Source organism: Plasmopara halstedii (genome assembly GCF_900000015.1).
Source record: "Plasmopara halstedii genome assembly, contig: Scaffold_2386, whole genome shotgun sequence".
Taxonomy (NCBI): domain Eukaryota; phylum Oomycota; class Peronosporomycetes; order Peronosporales; family Peronosporaceae; genus Plasmopara; species Plasmopara halstedii.
In genome coordinates this window covers 1,043,371-1,066,999 of record NW_020189293.1, presented here as the reverse complement: position 1 = coordinate 1,066,999, position 23,629 = coordinate 1,043,371, and the positions used below count along the sequence as shown (strand labels likewise).

At 43.3% G+C, this 23,629-nt stretch overlaps 4 protein-coding genes across 4 annotated transcripts; 3 read left to right on the top strand and 1 right to left on the bottom strand.

Annotated features, from left to right (window-relative positions):
- Positions 1-2,609: 2,609 nt before the first annotated feature.
- On the top strand, positions 2,610-4,481 carry PHALS_03657 (uncharacterized protein; the record flags this gene model as incomplete). Its single annotated transcript, XM_024717908.1, has 5 exons — positions 2,610-2,650; positions 3,842-3,854; positions 3,941-4,025; positions 4,089-4,293; positions 4,394-4,481. 5 exons carry the CDS (start codon positions 2,610-2,612, stop codon positions 4,479-4,481), a joined length of 432 nt encoding a protein of 143 aa, XP_024583359.1.
- Positions 4,481-6,299, bottom strand: PHALS_14952 (uncharacterized protein). The gene has a single exon (XM_036407139.1). It carries the CDS (start codon positions 5,624-5,626, stop codon positions 5,357-5,359), a length of 270 nt encoding a protein of 89 aa, XP_036263394.1. The 5' UTR covers positions 5,627-6,299; the 3' UTR covers positions 4,481-5,356.
- A 2,289-nt stretch (positions 6,300-8,588) lies between these two features.
- PHALS_03656 (uncharacterized protein) lies at positions 8,589-10,334 on the top strand (the record flags this gene model as incomplete). Its single annotated transcript, XM_024717906.1, has 1 exon — positions 8,589-10,334. The coding sequence occupies one exon, from the start codon at positions 8,589-8,591 to the stop codon at positions 10,332-10,334; it is 1,746 nt and encodes a 581-aa protein (XP_024583357.1).
- A 732-nt stretch (positions 10,335-11,066) lies between these two features.
- PHALS_03655 (uncharacterized protein) lies at positions 11,067-11,324 on the top strand (the record flags this gene model as incomplete). Its single annotated transcript, XM_024717905.1, has 2 exons — positions 11,067-11,071; positions 11,135-11,324. 2 exons carry the CDS (start codon positions 11,067-11,069, stop codon positions 11,322-11,324), a joined length of 195 nt encoding a protein of 64 aa, XP_024583356.1.
- Between the last annotated feature and the right edge of the window lie 12,305 nt (positions 11,325-23,629).

Sequence of the window (23,629 nt, the reverse complement as noted above, 5' to 3'; positions counted from 1 at the left end):
TAAATCCATAAGCCAATATCAATTCGTCTGTGTCATGCAGCGCAAATTAGCGCTGCACGACTTGTTAACGATAATTGTAATGTTACTCAAATTGATGATAGGCTGATAGCGATTCGACCATTGCATACCTAGGACGATATCAAACTTATCATCGTGGTCGAGAAAATCTCAACTCGTCTTCACCTCTGGAATACACAAACTTCATTGATGACTTGATTTGGCTTCTTCTTTGGAAAACCATTCGTTAAATGAATGATGATTTCTCCTTTCATGTTCAGCATGTATACGCTATGCTTAGTCATATATTGCGCTATACACAGTTGTTCGATCCCAATTCAATCAATTAAAGATCGTCGTGGTTTCTTAAGACCATCTACAACAATTTTTAAGATAATCAAAGCCGCACTTTGCATCACACTACTTTTATTCTTAGCGGAAACCGCATCTGCATTATTTAGTTAGGGGCCTGATTTCTGTGTATCCACAGCATCCATAGTACTCTACTCGTGCCCAAAGAGAGCCCCGCCCGTACCGTTCGTTCCCAATTGTTGCCTTGGTAGCGTTCGAATTGACAATCTTTATTCATCCGAACGATCACCCTCTGTTTGTTGCTGACTCGGTAAAGACACTCTGCGGTTCCCAGCATTATTATCCGTCTTTCAAAAACAGAAGCACTTTCCATCGTTGTGAGGACGCTTATTCTAGGCATAGAAATGTACACGATGTTCATTGGCTCTACACCATCACCTGTAGCTGTCTACTGACGCGCTTAGATTGAATCGATGCCATTCAGCTTGACTTGCTAAATGCTGAATTCTACTTGCATCGCACGATTGATTGCTTCATCCAGTGAGGCAAAGCTATCATGAAACCCTTTGATTTCACTTCGGTCCATCATTCAAACCAGCCACGAATGTTATGACTTGCATTGAAACGTCAAACAGCTTGTCAACAATGCTCGATACTAAATCATGAGTATTCTGTGCATACGAGTGTAGGTTGTGACGTCCTGGACGAGAATTCAAGAATTCGGTATGAACACGAAAGTGATTCTGTGGTGGTTCAAACGCCTTCTTAAGCTCAATCCTGAAATATCCGCGGCTGGGCGAGCATTTTAGATCGGCTAAACGCTTACTATACGCCCAACAATTCGCACAGTCCGCAAAGGTTGGACATCGTAAAAACAGCTGCTACAAAGCCTCTCGCAGTTATCTTGCAGTGATCGCTGCATCAAACTCGGCAGGACTTCGCGGAGGGCTTGCTTTCTCTACCATGATACAACGACGTTCAATTTCAAAGGCATCGTTCTGTACTATGAAACAGGAGTTGCGATCTGCTTCCAAAAATCCATAGTCTATTAAGTAGACAGACGCGTTCTTCTGAGCACCCGGAGAGGGCGACTGCAGTAAACTGACTATAGCAGCTTCTCCGATGAAATGAGGAGACATCTTATTCGTCATCACCTCAGTTTGTGGTACTGATGGACCTGAGAAGAAAAGAGAACCAACTCCTTCCATGTCACTCGAAAAAGGACAAGGGTATGGTTTGGACTTGATGGCGCGACATGCTAATCAGCCGCGTTGTTGACTCAAAAATGGAGGTTCGTTAGAGAGACCGCTCGAAAGGCTACTTGGTGTGAGAGGGCGCTGTTCACAACACTACCTCAAACATCGCACACACTCTCATGCGACGACAAAGCGATTAACAGCGAAGAGATGAAAGGACAGTCCAGACTTACAGGCAAAAAGAACGCCTCGAGGGCTGAACGAAAATTCGCAACTGAGTAAAATGAATTCATTGATTCTTAAACTACATGCAGAGCACTCCTAGAATTGAGCTGTTACTATTCAATTCCCGATTGCTAAAAACCTGATTCATACAATCAAGGATGTACTGAGCTTAAACTTCGGTTTGAACTTGTCCAAGCTCCTAGTGTGCACAGGGCTTGTACTTCAAACACATAAACTCGAACTTCCGCGGAAAGTTCCCAGGAGAAGTGACTGGCTTACGCCATCCCCTCTAAAATGCGACGACATGCCGGCCTAATCTCCGATACAGATCTTAAAGTAGAGTCAGTATTCTGTATCGCAAGGAATATATGTAGCTTCATAGAAGGTGTCATATATGCATATGAGTACACCATACTGTAATCTCTTTGTTATAAATTCTCACAGTGCAAACAGAAGGTACATCAACAGAAGGTACCTTCTGTTTGCATTGTGGGAATGGGCTGAGTGTAGCCCATTACAGTATAAGTCCAAATGTAAAGAGTTTTAGAAAAAGTAATCTCTGATTAGCAGGTCAATACAGATTTATTCACTTTAAGTGCTTCGGGATCCACGTCTACGAATTCAATCTCTGTGTGTTTGTCAGCGACAACTTTTTCAATCATACTTTCTCAAAGCAAAGTTCTCCCGCACTTATTATCCTGATTAGAGCCGATCCTTGAATACTCCTAAATGATCACAATTACACAATTATGCAGAATTGTAACTACAACAGCAAACCAGCTGCTCTTAATTGCGAAATAATGTTTTTAGGATTAAGTTTAACATAAAATGTGACTGATCATATTTGCTTAGATAGGTATTCCATTAAAACCCATTTCAATGCCAAGTCTAATAGTAAGTTCTTTGGTCATCTTAGAAGGGTACGTATCACGCTCCAAAAACTAATTCTCTACCCTTCAAAGCACATCGAAGTTCTGACTGTTTGATTTATACGATAAATTGGGATCTGTCATTGAAAATGGAAATAGGATCTGAATGAACAGACCAGATATCCCAGCCTTCGAATAATTGCGAGTTTTAGCGACACTGGGTACCTCGAATTTTCATGCAATATTTATGTTGCTTTGGTGTATCAGATATTTCGTCAACTTCTAAATTATTGATGCGATTTTGTTTGAAATCGTATGCAATTTCCTGTGTGAGAAATCTATTACGATCGTTTTTTAATAATTGCTGACATCTTTACCGAGAAATCATTATTGTTTAGAAAAGAAAAGAACAGTAGCTACACATATCATGAGGCAGCGATTGCATGACCGCAATGTTCAAGGAGCTTGTACCGTAGAAACGTCTAAGCCTCTTCGAAGCAAGACATTCTTTCATTCCCAATATTGCAAGCAGGTAAATTCGCACTAGTCTGGAACTAGAGCTTTAAATACATTTTTTTGTCAATCATTCGGCACGACTACTTTGATCAGCGCCTTAAAAAATACTATTTTCTGCTGAAATTAAAATCGGAAAACCGAAAACAATCTCTTAGTAACTTCTGAGGCCACCACAATCTTTTAGCATCTATAACATCTTTCCTCTGCACGGGCTAGATGTTCCAACTCTACGTTTGATATCGTCAAGTTATATCTTTTGAAGAAACAAATCAGCAATCATTATATGCCTTATAATTTTTATTCAAATTCAATAATTTGATATTGACATAAAGACTATTCTGTCTAATGTACCGAGACATATACTCGAAATATTGGTGAAGTGTCGAGCAAGCTCCAGTATTCAGATCCTCAAAATGCTCCAGATGCCATTAGTAATAACTTCCGTAACCTGGTGAGAAAACGTCTTCGAGGACTCATCCAGGCAAATTATCGCAAAGCAATATGACGTTGGCGATAAGACAATAAGAAAGCTGAAAGCTACAAAGGATGGAATCTGGAAAAAGCGCGATCGCACCAAGAGACTAGTGAAAAGCCTATCCAAGCGTATTCTTAAACTTGAAAAATAAAATTTTATTGGATCGAAAGCTAACCGTCATATCGTACTAACTCCAACGCCAACCACTAGGTGAAAGCAATCGTCGCTGCCTTAAATTTTTAAGAAGATAGCTTCGTGGGGCAGGTAAGCTAGATTCTGCTATCCATTTCGCCTCGATAACACCAAGAATGTGATGAAGTTGACAACAACAATTCATCAATGCTCTGCAGGAGTTAGAGTTTGTTATCGACCGAAACGACCCGTCCTGCGTTTACAACATGGATCAAAAAAGGCCGCTGGCTCCCTTATATACTGGTTATTGAATCCGTTTGACTGATAAATATAGTGTAATCCTTATCGATTGCTGCCACGCTTCAGGGACTGAGCGTGCGCCAAAGGTTTTATCCATTCGACGGATAAAGAAAGCAAAACAAAGTGTGATCCTTATCGTTTGCTGCAACGCTACGGGGACTGAACGTGCGTCCGAGAGAAGCAAAAGAGCCAACATGCATTACAGGAAATTTTTTACTGATGTGGCACATACACGTTCCGACTTTTCGCCCGGAGACGTACCGATCACAAGGTGCTATAGATTATGAGCTTTGCACCAGATCATGCATCAGCGTATATCCTAACGGAGTTCGTGTCGTGATCTTTACTCCTAATGTGACGTCTGGAAGCAGCTCATGGGCATGGAAGCAGCCTTTGGTCAGGAAAGTCATTGCAACCCTAACGAACTTGTATAAGGAATTGATCAAAGGACAATTATGACGTCTTTAAAACTGTAAAGGCTTAGCTGTTGCTAAATCAAACGCAGAGCAGCTAGAGTGGTCATCTGAAGGCCACCTCACATGCTTTACGCAGCTAGCCTTGTCTGCATTGAGATCTTCTTGCGATGCATACAATTGTTTCAAACAGCTCGAACTTTTGCGGCACCATAGAAATCAACTATGAATCCGGTGACCTTGACGAGATTGTCGAGCTGTTGTAAATTTGTTTGATCTTGTACAACTCTGAGATCGTAAATATGCGCGACGAAGTGCAGCAGTACATTGATGACGACAATACCAATCCGACACTCTGAGTACTTGATGACCTATGAATAAAGCTCTCGTGCTCGATACAGGCTCTGACGTAGACGATAATTACCCTGGCGTCGATGAAGTGATCACAAAATTAGCTGCCATTCACCAGCGCGAGACGACGGATCGTTCGCAGAAAGATGTCATCGGAAAAAACATATTAGGCAAAGTATGCCTTTTGCCTTCCGACGCGTCTTCAGAGCAGGCTCTCGGTGATAACATGTTAGGCTTAGCGCAATAGCCGCCAGATGACTCTACGTGAATTCATGCATAGAATAACCCGAAAAGCTTTGATCTCGACACGGACATCAATAGTTAAAACGAAACCATTCTCTTGCGGCCAAGCATAGCTCATGTCGTTCTTGCCTTACGCTAGTTTCTTAACGAATACAAGCACATTTTACAGCTAAGTAGGCTTGCAAGTTAAGCATATTTTGCTCGCCGTAACCGCCAGTCGAGCTCTTTTATCCTAATATATCGGGATCTCCTTTGGCGCAGGGGCTGTGCTGTAACAAATAAGGTCAATGTATCAGAGCCGGCCAATACCACTTGTCAACGGTCTAATCAAATTTGAGGTAAGAGATGGCAACGGAGAAGATTGGACCATGAGTAAACTGAAGCTGAACATGAGTGACTCGGCCCAGCAAACAAACATTGAGCTGACAGTGAAAAAGACGAGAAACAGTCCATGTAACTCGTCAGATAACCATACACACGACCAGTAGAGACCACACTTTGTATGGAGTAAAATTCAAGAATCAATATCATCGACACGATCGATGCTTGAAAGCCTAAAAATCCTAAAACTTCAATGTTTGAACTCACATTGCACATCTGACCACAGCTTAAATTTTAACATTTGACGTGGCATAGTACGCAGCAGCGATGAGTGCGTACATATCGCCACGTATCCCACGACTGCTAGTACCATTAGCAGACGATGTATACTCAGTTGCAGAAATTACAATTGGTCCACTGAATGTAATTGTTGAGCCAAGGTAATAGCAAGCCGAGAAACGCGTCTTCAGAAACAGGAAGCAAAAGAGCGCCACAAAAGTCACTGTCATGTTCAATATGAGACGCGTAATTGACATAATCGAAGGCCTTACAGCAAAATAGTTGCCTTCTACGTCGAGAAAAGCCAAAATAAGGTGAAAGTACCAGCGTAAGTCCGAGAAGTAGCCTTGCGCACGTAGCAGACAGTGAAATACACCGCTCCACGCACCACGTACAGACAAGTGCTCTGTAGCGTTGGTAGACTGGCATTTTCAAGTATCAAATACTTGGACAGAATACCCGACGCCGCATCAAGCATCATGATAGCCTGGCCAGAGCGGAAGTAGATGCACTGGCATTTGAAGTCATCTTAAGTGATTGTTGCTGGTGCTGATAGGAAGTGATAGAAGACAGTCGACTGACTGTACAAGCATCAAGATTGTCAGCATGAAATGTGATGTAAAGCGCTACTTTAAAATCAAAGAGCGAAATCCTATAAAATGTATCCGAAGTAATGTTATTTTTGAATTTAAAGCCACGTCTTTTTATGTCAGTGCTTGTAATATTGTGGGGATCAAGTGCTTGAGTCGTCGATGCGCTAAAATTCATTAACGTCGACTTGATTTAAATCACGACATGAGGGTATAATCACCCGCTACGTTAGCATTGTGTGAAGGCAGATTTGATCGCCTATACGTACGATAGATCGTAAGCGACCAGATACTACTGCCTATCTTGTTAGTATTTTTTATTAAAATATATAACATTGAGTTGTTAAGATATTTGATCGGCTAATACGTGACAAAAACGTAAGCCATACACTTCAGGACTAGCAAAGATAAAATGATGCAGCAGTACTTCCTTCCACCTTTAGGTGGTGAGTAAAACGTGGTGGAAATGAACAGTGACTAGCAATAGATATGTCAAATTATATTTATCTGCTAACAGAAGCATCACCAGCAAATCGAGTGACAATTATAGCGAATAAGTGCTCCTTTGCGTCAGGTCCCATCCCCCAATACTCTAACTGGTGCAATAAAGTCATGATATTGCCGTCGTCATCAGGATAAATGCTAACACCTCATTCCATAAGGCTATCGATTATCAAATTATAACGAGGCGTTTATCAATGATCTTTATTGTCATTCAGAAATTGGTGGCTGTATTAACAGACCGGCTTTTTATAAAAAAATTGCAGAGACTGTAGCGGCACTGATGCAATACATTTAGCTTTAAGGGATGCGCATAGGATTGCATCTGCCTTTAAGATCCAGATACGGCATTGAGCTCACCTATCACTATCACTCGTATTTTAACGAAGCAGCTGAATTACACATTAAAGACAACACAAGAATTCATCAAAAATGACAGACAGGCAAACTGCAAACACTTTTAACACTGCAATTATGAGAATGACAACCAGCCATATATATTTCCTGTAAGAGCTAAAAATGATATTACTTTCAAACAGGATTAGGGCAGGGACTGTCAGCTGTCGTTTCTGACAAGATTCGAAACCTTCCTGCTAACGAAGTGCTGCATTGTGTCTTAAAAATGGTAGCACTGGATGTCAAGCAAACGTCAGCACGTCCAATACATGATGACTTTTCCTAAATATATAATGATATGACCCCTCCGTGCTTCGACTTTTAAAATGAAAGCTTAGAACACATGTGCGGTATATACATCTCGCCGGAGGCACTTAAAAATTATGATTTCTAGGTTCCGCTATCATATGCACGTTCAGCAACTTGCGATCAAAGATAAAGGTCTGAACAGGAGAGTCTCACAATAAAAACCTATCGCAATGTTAATATGTTTTTACGATGTCGAAGTGGAAACTGAGCTACAGGTTTTTTGCTGCCTAAAACGGATCATCACAGATTCAAAATCACCTACAAGCTTGCCTTTGTGTCAGCTAGACTGAGCGTAGATCCCTTATTGCTGTAACTTAGCTCAACGAAGACGTCTTAACGTCCAACGACCAACTAAAGTATTCTGCGTATTCGCGTTAAGTGCTGATTATATCTTTAGCTGTACAGCAGCATTCAGCAATCTTTTGGTGCATGACGTAGACGATAGGTAGTGAAAAATCAGCATAGTTGTTATCAGTGGGTGTATCCAAGCTTCATCATCCACATCATAGTGGAGATTGAGGCGGAAAAGGACGTCGGGAACTATCGTGTTCCTAGATGCGTATATTTTAAACGTACCTGTGATACTTGGGAACTCGTCTACATTTAAGATAATCGGTCAATAAAGCTACAACAGGTTGCTTCGCTTTTTGAAATCCGCAGAATCCTGTAATAGCTGTGATTGACACACTGTGAGCTGTGTATCTCACAAAGCTATTGCCCTCGTGTGGCTGATATTAGCAGGGAGGCGATAAATCTGCTTTGATCATCTTCTATCAAAGAGATACGGTGCTAAATAAATCATAGCTGATTTACATTTGAGGTGATTTTTTTACCTCACTCAAATGTTCTGCACATACGCATTCTATAGTTAAACGCATTGAACCTCAATATCTGCATACTTTCGTCCCAATCGAATTCTTCTAAGCTATGGCGTAAGTCAATCAAGAACGCAATCAACAAAGCAATTCAAACAATTAATTGGGTAAAGCAGACAGGTATGCAACTAGAATAACACGCCCTTTTGATCGCAACTGACTAGCCCGCAGCCATAAAGTTCTTGATTTCACAAGAGGCTCGAACACCACATTTTCTCAATATCATCAAAAATCAAACAACGAAGATTGTTTGATACAGAAATGCTGCTTCTGTTTTCATTACGAACTATGATCATCGTTCTTGTTGGTATTCATACTTGTTCTGCTTACCTTTCTGTTAAGAGACGAGATGAGGAGCCAAACGGAATCAGCAGCTCCTTCATGACCACTAATATCCCGAAAAGCATAACAAGCCACAGTTCTGCACCGAATAAAAGCGATTCTTTCATCGAAGATGAAAATAGCGAGGCAAGGGGTGGATCAGTAGGGCTTTCCATCGCAAAGATGGGCAAAAAGCTCTCGAACACGAACTTTGAACATGGACTTAATGTTCTAGAATCTCCATTGCATGGCGTCACAAAAGCTATTGAATCGGCAACAAGTGAAGCCGGTAGAGAGCTGACTGTTTTAAAGACCTTGTTTGAAAACAAGAAATGGAGAGAGATGATTGCGGAGTTGGATGTCTCGTGGAACAAGCGTGTGATCAGATATTGTGTCTTTAATCACTGCCTGAAACTTCATGAAAGTCCGATTGATTTATTTCGATATATGAAAGTCCGACTCACTTATTCCCCGAATGGCATAGAAAGTATCGACCCAAAGCTTCTCTGGTGGTTAGAATACATCAGCATGTATAGGCTGATCGAAAAAAACATTCCGAATGACGAGGATACGAGCGACACGGCTTCGAGTCTTATTGGATTTGGAAACAAAGAGCTATCGTCATTTTTGGTCACAGAGTATGGCTTGCAGACTGCTGGAATGGAGACGTCGTCGGCAGTTGTTACACTCGGTCTGACACCAATAATCCCGCATCAACAAGTGGTGACACTTTTCGAATTGCTTCGCCAAAGTCACGAAATGAAAATCCAAAAACTAGTTGAAGACATGCAGAAGTACTTGGTGACGAAGTCGGATGCTCAGAAGTTGGTGCTACAGACGTGGCTGATAGACCGCGTATCGCCGTGTGTCATATTTAACATTTTAGGTGTGAAAATTCAGCCTGGTCCGATTGGCGATGAAGATGTGCTTGTTTTGTGGCTACAGTATGTCGAGATGTATTGGACGGTTTGGCATCCAGATTCTTTTGAAAACAGCTTCAGATATTCCACGTTTTTGGATCTTCTCGGAGAATCATCAAGCGATAACACAGCGGAGACGCTTTTCACGGACTCACACTATAAAATACTCGACAAGAAAGTGGTTTTCGGGTTTGGAAGCCACTTAGATAATTTGAAGGCAATGTGGATAAGGCGGCGCTGGATGTATAGTGGCGCAAAGCCTCAACAACTTTTTCGCTTTTATTTTCCATCAGGGGAATTTACGTATCGAAGTCGAGATACTTTGCAGGCTATCGAGTTTATCAACCTTTACCGATTGCGCAAGACGTTTACCAATGAAGAAGTGTTTAACATGCTGAGTCCAGCGAATTCGGTTGAAAATATAGTGGATATGTTCCAATTGATTATGACCCAACCTAGGTTGGAAGACTTAGCAATCGGTATGCTTGATTACATTTCCGATCCTTCGACTATTATAAAAGTAGATGAGATGACTCCGCCCATCTATTGGCAAATTTTCGTAGCTCAACGCGCTGATAATGAACTTTTGCTATCGAGATGGCACGAATATACCACTATGTGGAGTGTTAAACACAAGCTGGCATTTGAAGACGTGATGAAGCTGGATGTGCCGACTAGTCTTCAAGTGGCCGAACGGGAAACTCTTAAGCGAAAATCTGCCGCGGTAGTGCATACTAACGAGTTGCAACGGGAGGGATCACCTGCTCAGAAGAAGCTTAGAAGAAACCCTTAGTATAATGAAAATGAAAATGCTTGCTGGAGAGAATTCTGAATTGGCAAATATTTTTATTGTTGTTCTATGATTTCTATGCCCTTATTGCTAAATATTAGACCCCTGCAGTCAGGTTATCACTATAAAAATTGCAGTAATTTATAGCGAATGCATTTTTTAGCAGAATCATAGCGTGAAAATGATTTTTCTCCGACTTTGATGTGCACGTCATTTGCTGGATATAGTGCAGTGTATTGTTGCTTTAAAGCGAGTACAAAGTTTGTGCGTACAAACTTTATTGTTGCAATATATTCTAGCCTTAAAGCGAATATAAACTCTGTTACTTATTGAACGCAAACTTATTATTTTTGTTTAAGCTAATACGAAATATGTACGTGAGCTTCTAATTCAAGAGGGGTACATTTCTGGCAATGTGATAAGTATCAATTTTACATCAAAGAAACAAAACCCTGTGTACTGCATAACGCACGTGCCCTACGAACCTCTATGCACTTGTAACTTCTGAGCTTTGGTCTCTGTAGAGTCCTATGCGCGCGGATCCTCTGCTCACACTAACAAAGAAATAAGCACCACAATTCAGCTCCGCAGCCCTCTCTGAACCCTTATGTACCGTACCCAATACACATATTAGCTCGACCCACTCGTCACTCAGCAAGCCGGCCTCAGAGAAGTGGACGTCCGATTAAAGCATCACTTTACGCATCACTTTGCGAAGTTTATAACACCATCAAGATGGTGTAGTGGACACCTACAGGCTTGATCTCTCATTGTTAACAAACCCGTTCCTTTCCATGTCACAGCTATCAAAGTTATCGTTCAAGTGCCAAATTTGTAGCAAGAACGGCTGCCACTCGCAAGTGGGAAGCAAGCTGCTCCGTGCAAGCTTGCCACTTCTCCGGAGGTCACAAAGCCGAGAATGTATTAGGTGGAAAAGACCTTAGTAAGCGATATATTGGTTGCCTGATCGTGCGTGTTACGCAACACCTTTAACGTACACGACAGAGGAAAAAGATTTCAGGGGTCAAGTGTAGCAAGCACTTCATTCACGTGCAACATCATTTGAAATGTCGCAAATGTTTTGTATCAATCAGAACAAAGTGGTTATGTAACAAAAGGGAGTCTTGACATTGACATAAAAATCAGAAACAGAACAACGGTTTTTTGCTTTGACTATCTCGTTGGTGTTGCACTCGACGCGTCAATTTAGATCGAAGGAATAACATGGACAATCGCATCGCTGAGATGAACTTTAATGGAGCGTTCTAGTCCAAGAAGAACATTCTGCAAGATTTCCCGATCGAGAAACCTGGCCACCCAAGACTATACCTATAAGTTTGGCTGATTCTAGTTACAAAACCTATTGGACCCCTTCAAGAATAACAGCTGAAAGTATTTCAGCTGTAAATTTACCTCTTTCGATTGAATTATATTTACCTTATATCCCGAAGCTTCATTCTAGATGAGTATGTGTTCCGCGTTTGATGAACTGCCGTCGAGCTCACCCTATAACATGTGGTCTTAAGCAGCAATGGATTCACGAGGACTTCGCAAACTATAATCCCAATCTCCTGTGCGTTTTCATCCTCTACGTATCCGATTCTGGTACCAGCTAGCCGACCGACTAACGTTTTACGTGAGATCTGCTCATCGAGTATTGCTGGTGGATGTACACTCTCTCGCTGCTTTTGGCTCTCGTTATCGTTATCTTTCCTGGCGATACGTCGACTCTCGGATTGTTGACATTTGTCCGGAGCTGTGTATAATTTAGCCCTTGGAGATTCTTTATAAGCTGCGCAATCACACGGCGTGACTTGAAACGTCCCCAGTAGCTCGAATCCGTCTCGCTGTTCCACCTCAGCCACAGCGATTAGTAAAAACCCTGCTCCATACCGATAGAATGCTTCACATCTCACTGGCTCGTAACGTGGATCATGATATGGCTTCAGTCTGTCCACGAAAACTGCGACATCCAATGTAATCTGTATTAGTGGGATCAGATCGCTTCAGCACCACGGTGCCATTTGACATCTACAATTAGTGCCAGGCATCTTCATTAAAGTTTTGCTGTGATACTCGAAGCTAGATTAGGTCCAACATCTTGGCTACCGGTAGCACATGTTGGTGAAAAACGTTTCGGAGAACAAATTGGTTAAACCTTCTCCAAATTGGTATCGCTAATAGCTCAGGCAATTCTTAAAACTTATGCAAGACCAAAAATACAAATCCATGTGTATAAACTCCAAAACTCTGTCGGGTTCGGCCAGGCACCAACGCACGTGGCCAGGTTTAGTTCATTCAGGGCTGTAAAGCAGAAAGCGTTTCGAAAAAGAATAGCGGTGCAGAAGTGAAGCCGTGTGTTTCGATAACGATATTTTTCTCTTTTTAGAATCTTGATTTTCAATGCCTTCAGCAAACAACATGTGTAGTATGACGCGTACGCTGTACGTATCTCCTTATCAATCGGTGACATCTTGAACGTTGCATCCGACAGTTCATAGTCTCGGCGTGATAGAACATCCACCACTAGATAAAGCCGACCCTGCTGATGCCCACCCTTAAGCTATACTACACAGAAAGCTTAACTATCTTGCCTTTTTCTTGAGCGATATGGTGATGGTGTTGATGTGTGCAACAACACATAACGTGTATAAATTAGATGGGCTAAAGTTAGGAAGGAACATCACGCATTTCACAAGAGATTACTTTTCTGCAATAGCACCTCGTCGCGAGCAGCGTAGTTCTACTTTGCCGCCTTAAACTAGCGAGTCTTAAAAACAATCATGTGTTCGAGCCCACCACAGTTGCTCGGAATAAGACACAGCCTATGATAGCAGCTAAAGCATCATAGGTGACAGGTAATCGCTGATCTGGACTCAAAAGCGCAAAAATAGAAGCTTGCATTAAGCATTCTGTAACACTCTAAATGAGCGTTTTGCTCTGCCTCAACCAAGCATCATTTTACATCTTGTTGCAAAGATCAGCAAGAGATCAAACCATCTCGACATAATTTGCACGGTACTTGCGCAAACAGTTGTTCAGACCGAATCACTTCACTACACACCTTTGAGGCAAAGTCATCAGCCAATCAAGGGCTGGCAGGGTCTGCCCATTCCCGCTAATTCCCCAAAAAGGGGTCCTAGTTTATGATAAGGACACATTTGATTAAGTTTATGAACGACTTGTTGAAGCGCAAAGGCCTTTGCAATTGTTTATGTGGCTTGCTACATCTAGTTTTTGGCTCTCTGCATGGCTGTGGACAAATATATAGTCAAGAGATATGTGCACAGCCTTGATGATGTCTGAAAAGGCGGCTTCATCAGATGACTGGGTATCGCTATTGCGTCGGACGGTCTTTGCAGCATAACTATGCACTCTAATATCATCCCGTTCGAAATATTTACTGCAGTGCTAAGGAAACAGCCACAGTTATAATACTCATAAATCAGGTGGAAATGCGTGGATCCTGCTGTTTGATTCTCGCAAATGTTATTTGTGATTGAACAGCGGCCCCATTTAGCTTATCATAAGCATACACAAGTAGCCGCTTGTCATTTACCTTTTAGACACAAAACGCGATACGATGGGGAGAGATTTCTCTCTCCGGTGAAACCCGATCTTGCGTTGCACATAAGTGCGATTCTATCAGATCACACTTTTCGCTTTGTTAGTATCGTTGTAGCGTGACGCAATTGTCGATTCCGGGAACCAAGTCAATCACAAGACACACAGTTCCATGCTGATGCACCGCAAATGGTGGGTCACGTCGTGATATTTTTTCGATAAGATAGAATGATCTGCAGGATTCTCAAAAATCGCCGTCTTATTTTTCATAATTATTGTTCCGCTAGTATCAAAAATCACGGATTCATCCATGTCGGATGGCGAGCGCATGATCTGAGCCAATTTAATTATTTTATAATCTCGCATGTCTTTCATACATCCCATAAAAAATATTATTTGTCTAATATGAGCTTCTGTTTGTGAAAGCATGGAAAGTATTATGAATTCTCAAAGCTATGACGATCCCTTTGCGCTCGAGAGGATGATCTTTCTCACCATACGATCTGCGGGGCTACAGTGATTCGAACGATATGTGCGTCGCACTGAGGTGCTGAGTGAACTGTAACATAACTCAGTGACAAGAATTAGCTGTATTGTAAACCTCCAGGACCTGATTCTTCCGCTTGTAACGCAATGTTGTTTTTCAGCTCTACCAGCCCCAGAACAAAGACCGCGACATCAAATTACTTCTTCTCTCCGCCGGATTGGGTCCAGACGACATAGCTTGCTGCGTTCCATCACTATGTTACATACTGCGCCAAAGCTATTGTGATGTCATGCCCGTGATACAAAAGGTTCTACTTCATGGCGGGGGAAATAATGACACACAAGAGATCAACGAGGAATAATGTTCGTGGCGTAAATTTGCTCGCTTCAACTAGACTCATGTCTCATGGTACGCTTTACAGAAACTTTGTTATATCTCAGATCCAGAAACATGTCCAAAGAACGCTGCAAGCAACCGAACGCCGCAGTTATTTCACCTAAAGGATCCACATTACTCTCGGAATGCCCCTGTCATGCCTTTTACGGAATGCATGATACATTTGATTTTTTATCAGGACTTTGAATGGCTTCACAAAGATTTTACCATTAATGTCAACAGCCACTCAACCTCTGAACACAAGGTCCAACTTCCGGATCGAGAGTCGCTTCTTTGGAGCTGGATTTCAGTGACCGCGCATCCACAGAGTATTATAGAGCTCGCTTCTTTCCCGCTTCGCTACCCTGAACCGACTGTTTTTTGCGAAGTTTTTTAGGGCGACCCTGCGAAGGAGCCCGGCCCTTCGTGCCTTATAACTCAGTACATAAGGGGCACGCAGTGAGAAGATATCTAAAACTAAATGGGAGAAAAACTGTGATTTCATCAAAGCTCTGGTAGCTAAGCTTTCTCTCTAGGTCTCTTTGGCATGGCTGGACGCCATCATCTATTGTGCCTTATAGATGTCCCACTTTCGGCATTTCATTTGGCTCTCAAAGTACGGAAGTTGTAATTCGCGTTAAATCTGACATCCAACAATTTCTACAGAAATCGTGCTTCTGTAACACGATTTTCATGAACATAATTGCTGTTACCGCCTTCTCATAATGGGCTAACGTCATCGCGGCAGTAAGAGCATTTAGCACCTGGATACAATTCGCTTGTTCGCGTCTTCGTTGATTAGGCGCTAGGATCTTCTTACAAAACCCCTTACGGATGATTGGGCGGTGCGAAAATTCGCGGCATATGTTGCTTCAAGTATTTATATGCTGGTGCAACCTCTTGCAAAACAGTTCAACGCATTTGTGCCTATTCTTGTACACGGATTTCTAGTTTGGATGCTGGAAGCGCGCTGCGCTGTTGCTTCCTGAGAGAAGATGTCCCAATGTTTTGACATCTTAACTTCTCGTATTCATGTGGTGAGAATTTTATCCATCCTTGCCTCCAGAAGTCTGGACGCTGAAAAGCAGCGACATCACACTCTGTGTCATCGGTACTCCAACTGACACCAAAATGTAGCGCTTAAGAAGGTGCTGATCCAGAGCACTCAAATAGCTGGTAAAATCTCTCAAGAAGAACACTATTCACATGTCGTTATTTATAAAGCCGCCATTCACATAGAGCCATTAAGCCGCCATTCTTCTGCCTTTTCCGACAATCATCAAACGCAAGCTCTCCGAGCATGTTTACATTTACTTTGAAAGCAAACAAGCCGCGTGTTCACATGATTATTTTCCACTTTCATCCAGTAGTGGATTAGACCACTAATAAAATGTAGTGGAACGGATGTCATGCACCATGTTTTCGACTCAAGAATTCAGGTTAACAAACGCACAAAGGCTGAGTTTGCTGGCTGTACCAAGAAACGGAATCGACAGGAATTACACTAAGGATCTCTCTTTTACGGAGTCGTATTCTCTTTGATAATACCGATACAAAGATACGTCTGAGTATCCACAATTACACAGTTGTGTGATATGGATCGGTATAGTTTTACTATATTGTATTTGCGCCACCGACGAGAAATGTAGCGTGTATGTACATACACGCTACACTTCTCGTCGGTGTACGGACCCCGTTACACCTGTACGGAAGCCTTGCCTCAATGGTTGTGCGTCACTAAACACAAAAATGATGACCTTGCACTTCTAGCGAGCCCGAACACCTTTCAAGTGATAAAATTTATAGAGATTAAGTAAGCGTTAAATACTATGTTTACTTTAAACTAATTCTCAGTATACATATCATAGGATCAAGCATCCACAATTCTTTCACAGAGTCCCATCACTAACATAAATGCCAGTAATTTGGTGCCCATGATTTCCGGTCTTAGCGACAAGAATGTAGTACCATAACGGTGCGTACAGCATTTTATCCTCATCTGTTAATATGTGTACCACGCTAGCGGTCACACTTCTTTCGTCCTATGATGACATAATATAAGCGCTTTATGAGTGTTTGTAACTCTTGTCTTTTTGTTACGCCAAGATTTGCTTATTCTTATCAGTATCGTTTGCGTCGAGTCTATTTACCGTGTTGACCAACATAACAACCGAGGGTCGATACGTTGTTAGCACCGAAAAAACCTTTGCAAGATTTGCTTGCAATGAATGTTCACGCATACATTCTAGCACCCCACCGAGGTGCTCCAAACCCTTTCTTCGGCAGGTCTGCCTTTTCGTCTTTCGAATGAACAAAATATACTCAATTCAGGTTTGTGTGAAGCGTCGCAGTGGCCGAACCAGACTAATAGACTGGACGATGCTGGGGCATTGAAAGTCCGTGTTGCATTATAAGCCACTTCCTTACCTACCAGACAGTGTACTAACAGCCATCAAAAGGGCATCCTTCTCCCTCATGTCATCAACTAAATCAAGTACACTAATATCTGTTCAGCCAGATATACGGTGGATTATGACAACCTTACGCGGATTCAGCGTTTGAGCGGGATCGTCTGCGCATTCGCCGTGCTATAGGCGTGAATAGTCGCCAATTATTGTGCGCGCACAAAAAGCCGGCGCGCTGTGAGGGGCTTGCTCGTCCACATCAAACCAGCAGCTTGTTGTTGAGCAAGAGCCCATCGATATACTCACTTTGCTTACGACTATCTAAGCACGGCATGCTTTACACCAGGTTCACGATCAGTTTCGTGTCAAACTCCACTTTCGGGGTGAAAACTCGAATGCGGCTTCGCACTAAGGACGTAGTCCTTCTATTCCATAACAAGTAAACAATAAGGATCAGCTGTCTTGTTCAAAATCTTTTCCGTGATTTTACACGCCGTCGAGATTATTTGAGAGCCGAATCATCCATAACGATGATGAGCGTAGTTCCGCTAAGTCGACCTTCGACCATAGCAACACAACCTCCGCAATAATGTCAAACTCAAGCTCGTGTAGGAAGTCATCGTAAGTGACTCAATCAAGCTGCACCAGCTCTTCCATCCTAGGTAACGGTGCGAAAAAAAGAACATCTGTTCTGGCAACTTCGCAACCAGTCGTTGTATGGACCACATACTCGCATCCTACAGACCCATCATGAGGAGTAGTACGCTGGAATAACTCACCCGCGAACTCAACAGCATCCAGAGCGGGGATGTCAGTATCGCGATCAACAAGTCTTTGATATCTTCACATATGTGTGCTTAAACACACAACGGGTGGGAGCATCACCTTTATGGTGAGTTATACCCACTAACCCAAAATCCGACCCGATTTTGAAACAGTGAGTAGTGGGATATACAGCCACAGTCAATTACTTCGATGTTCCAGTACACACCTGTCGACAACTTTCGTTCGTCTCGAAGGGGGCAACAACCCCCATCTCTGTTACCGTTAGACAAATCACCATACCCACCAACGATTTATTCGCTCTCAAGTTGCCAGTCTCGGGTACCACTCGATCCACCGAAACAGCTCCTGAGTAACCACCAGTGGTCACCCTATACAAATCCGTATCTTTTCTAACCTGGGAAATGTCAATTGCATATCATATACCACCGAAGTGTAGATCATTTCCAGCAGCATATGACTGTTTAGTGCCTGAGCGCTTTTCTGGTGCATAGTGAAGTGGGCTCATTACTCACAGGTGTTTCAACTACGCCAGTAGAGCTATTCCCAATCGTTTTCACTTGTCAATCGATCCATGGCTCGTACTTCTCAAAGCATGGTAAACCTTCCGTTTGTCCTTTACCTTCGAGTTTGAGTAATTGAACTTCATTTGAAGGTCAAGCGGTTTTTCGCGGCGACCACTGCACCTGTGGCCTACTTCACTGCGATAAAGTCATTGCTTCTATGAAGTGCAACCGAAAACACAGAGTCATTTCAGCAGCACTTTAATTTCGCTTGTAGTAACGCGAAGCGCCAGAAATAATCAAGACTTTAAACGGATGACCGAACCCTTTACACTGACTGTGACCACGAGATGACCACGACGACTCGTGTCGTTAGCGAAGAACAACGATCCTTCAAGGGCTAAACCCTCATGAGTGATGTTACCACCACACCTACAAGAGTTTATAATTGCTCCTGTAGACCGCCTTGCGTCTACTGGGTACATGCGTTTCTCGAACACCTCGTGTTATTGGTACCATGTGACTACGACGAGAACTGTATTGAAAGGTTCATCGCTCAAATAGCCAATTCCAGCAGATGCGACCAAATCGTTGACATCTTTTGCGGCGAATGTACTGCCTACGGGCAGTCACCGCGCTGAGATTCATTGGTTCTGGATTTCAAAAAGTATCAGTCACTTCTTCCATCGGATTGATAGATTGACCGGTGCATGATGTTGGCAGTAGTCCTATGCAATGCAAACATAATGATAATTTTCAGAGTTGATGGGCTCTGGCGGAAGGAGGGCCGAAAGTAAGTCCCGTCATAAACGCTAAAAGTTATGCCTCTGGCAGTGGTTTGTTTGTCATACTGACACGAAGCTCATGGAACCTCTGTACATAGTCGTACAAGGTGCTGCTGACTTGACGACATGACAGAAACTTTGACCATTGTTAGTGTGCCACATTCGGCGGATAGAACATCGATTCCATGGCCCTGTTCAACTCTTGCCATATGGCAAAGTAGACAGGGCGGCTGACATTTCATGTCATCACCTCATCTCTTTCACACAACCATCCAAATGCGACATGGCGAAAGCAATTTTGATGCGGTCGTCACGAATTTGGGCCATCGCGATAGAGATGTACATTTCTCGCTGCCGAAACACAAAATTACATTTTCGTTCCCATGACATCTTTTCACCTTGATATAGCGGGAGCCGGGAGCCTCCTTGTGTACCGACGGTGTTACCACCACTTGTGGTGGAGATGTTGTGCCACAGAAATCGCAATAGTTCTTGCTCATACGCAGCAAAATTTGCCAAGCGTTGGGTTTTTGAGTCTTGATCCAATTGGAGCATGTCAACGTCCGTGTGATTTCCGACTACAGCTCGCAGCTTCACCACCACTACCGTTGCGAGTGTGTTAGGAACAAATTTCTTTCTCTGGTGATCCGAGAGGCAATCACCACCTGTGGTGTCCACATTTTCTATAATTACATCCATCGAAGCAGGTAGCGTTGGAATGACTAATAGTTCTACTAAGTCTCTTCTCTTTGATACGTCGAGCGTATGTTGGGAAAGGACAGTGTGATCTGAACATCAGAGCACTGTCATCGAAAGATATGAAATTCCATGACAAGCTTCCTGACTACCTGATATCAAGATTGCATCGCTATGCATGAAAGGAGGATCGCTTTCACGATGAAGCTGCACGTGACGACGAACCACGGATTCTAGTCCCCCACGACGATTATTTGAAGTACGAGATAGCTTACGAGGCGCATGATACGCAGATGGCCGATCACTTTTGTCGTGAGAAGACCTACCAGTCTCTCAGCGTTCAATTTTGATGATCTCATATGTACAAGTGGGTGACACGATACGTGAAGACATGCAGTGTCTGTCAGCGCATGAAGAGCGCAAGGCACACGCAAGTGCTACTGCAGAGTCTTCCTGTTCCGACTGACCGTTGGAAATCAATCGGTCTCGACTTTTTTTGGCTTGCTCGAGAATTCTGACGGCCACAATGGGGTGCTCGTCTTTGTTGACAGAGTCAGAAAGATGGTTCGCACTGCTCCGTGTAGCGATTCCATCGATGGCGGAGGTTCGGCTAGATTGCTCATTGATTACGTTTTTGTGCAATCAAGGGTTAGCAGACGCCATATTCTCTGATCGTGATACACGGTTCATGCTTCGTTTTTGAAAAGAATTGCTCCACATTCTTGACACTCGCTTGGATATGTCCACGGCGGGTTATTCAGAGACCCAGAACGTACCAACCGAGTGATCGGTGATGTGTTGAGAAGCATTTGTGCGGAAAATCCTGCGTAATTAGGTTAAATTTAACCATTGGTAGAGTTTGATATGCCTTTTTTCGGCTCATTCATCCACTGGATTTCCGCCATTCTTCATGAATGGCTTGCGGCACCCGCGAATACTGCTTTGTGCGATGGGTGGTGTCCATGGTATAACTGTGGGAGGAGCGCGGCAAGTAGGAGCCTCGCAAATGAATACAATCAATGATGCAACTGTGATGCGCAAGTACAAGGACACCCTAGACCCATTCAGCATGAGTCTTGTGAACGTGATCACACTTGTGCGATATACGATCGCGAATGCGCAAGATTTACAAACGAAATACGCAGATAGATTAGGTCGTCATGGCAAAATGTCTTCATTGTTGGGGATTATGTATGTCTTGGTTCTAAGAACCTATCGGAGAATGCGGTCCCAAGCTTGAGAAGCTCGAAGCTACATCTCACTTCATCGGTTCATTCCGAGCTATGTCGTGCCTTACACAATCGACCTGCCAAGCTGGCTAAGTACACATCCAGCATCAAACGTGGGACACCTCAGACACTATCACCGCGACGACGACTTCCAACCTGGATGTACCGCAGGCTTATACAAAAGCGGCGTCAGAGCTTCAGCACGAAGGTAGAAGTCAAGCCCCTGTACGTCGTCGCCTCAGCATCACACTCGTAATTTTTAGGATCTTTGTGAACTTCGGGATCAAACGAGCGCTCGCAAGATTTGGAACGTCGACACAAAACGATGCTGCTAATTGCGTTGACTATTACTACGGGAATCATATCCACCCGAACCGGAGCGAAGTCGTTTGACAGGAGGCTCGACATTATCAGCGGCAGCAGCCGCAGCAGAAGTAAGAATTTGTAGAGCGTGCAGTGAACGCCGAATCTGATTCTCGTTTGCATCCCCAGGCGAGTATCCATGACGCCATGTGAGATCGCGGACTTCGCAGACAACCCGTCAAGTACCCTTCATGCTTTATTGCACTCTCGTCACATCTCGATCATCTGACGGTTACCACAGAATGGATTTCCTCCAGCTTCGACAATCGCAATTCCAAATCAGAAGAGACTGTGAAATAGCAGCAAAAGAAGCAGAGGAAACGCCCTCTTCGGGCACCTTTCCCTCATTTTTATAGTGAGGACAATCGATACTATCATATCGAGAACTCGGTGGCGGAGAGGAGCGTCCACAGTCGGAAGGAGCTCTTGGTGAAGTAGCTGGGCTGTCTAACAAATAAGGAAAAGTGGGAGCCTTGTAGCCGTATTCGTCGCGACTGTCCTGAAATTTTTTTGCAAACCGCGCGGGTCCAAGACGAACTTCGCTTAGGGGGATCAATCCCTTACTCTTCTTCCTCTTTTTTTTTCGTCGTGAAGCCGACTAATGACGGAGCGCACTTAGCGAGCATCCTCGAATTTGGGGTGGATTTGATTGTACGCTATCAAATGGGCGAATCGAAAGCGCATAACGCGCACCTTCAACAAGTCAGCAGTGGTGCTTGCGCTTTGCAAACGGTGGATGTCCACGGATTTGATCGCATGTACCCATGCCCAGAATCGAGTGTTGATTGTCTGGATGGAATCCAGAGTGGATTGCTGGACTAATGAATCATACGTGAGGTTTTGTGGTTTGCGTTCAGCACGAGTAATTGGCCCGATGGCGCAGAAACACGCGACTCGCGTCATCAGTCGAGCACCCATTCGACTAAAAGTTCGTCAAAGTCTTGGGTGGGCCCACCAAGTCTGCGTCTTTCCATAAAGTCTTCGTGATGACCAAGCTACGAAAGTGCAAATGCGCTAAATGACGTGGTATATAGAAATTTTTGGAGCTCGATAGTGACAATTACTCATGTGGAGCAAGCGTGTGGGCTGTCCCTCTAGCGAGAGTTGGACATAGTGATATAAAGAGCGGAAGATGAATTGGAAAAGGAGTTAGAATAAACTACATATTTAGGTCAACCCACTTTGAGTAAGGGGTGGTGTAATGGGTCAGGTCCTATTACACAGATCACGTATTTTGTGTGTCAGGCATTGACTGTGCATCCTGTATAATTGTATATCCCCTTTCAGATCTGTTGTTTTGGACCTGGAAATACTATCATGGTAGGGAGGTCAAAATGCCTATTGGCTATAATAATGAATGTCACTTCACCTTTCGTCCTCTCTATGTAAGTCAACACCCTGCGGGAAGCGATCAACACGCAGTGATGCGTGTCTTCCTTAGAATAATGTGTGTATACGAACGGGCAATTCCCGTTACAGTTGGGTCTTGAGATTATTCAAAATGACTGTCATTGTCCCGATAGAACGAACATGCAGATTCAGCACTACCGTGTGACGTGCAGCCGTGCCGAGCTTTAAAGTTCCATGGTAAAGCGAAAATAATTGAGCTTGGAGTGACCAAGCAATCCTAGACATTGGAGGTCCTTTGTCATGTCCTTCTGTAAAAGTTCTTAACAAGTTAGGATAGCCCCTGAAAGGTGTTTGCAAGGACTCGCAAAGTGATCAAGTAATTAAAATGTCACGGCTGGTACCGGAGGTGCTGAGGTCATCATCCGTGCTGGATCAATCTACTAATGCAAACATTTGCGGAGCACCAAATGCAAGGAATGGGGCAGCTATTTTTAATGATTCTCTTTTAGCAATTAAGTGATTGACTATGCATGTTTGATTAGCTAAGTACAGTCATTAACCTAATGCAAACGCTAACTCCAAGTAAAGATAAGCTTAGGAACGGCATGGTCCTTTTCAAGTCCTTGACCGAGTAAATGGACGTTCTTAGTCGCTCATGAGGGAGGATCATATTCTTTTGATTGTGATGTGTACCCCTAGTAGGACATGCGCGTGGAATGGCTGACTGAGCTATAGCGACTGTCCAATGCACCAGCGAC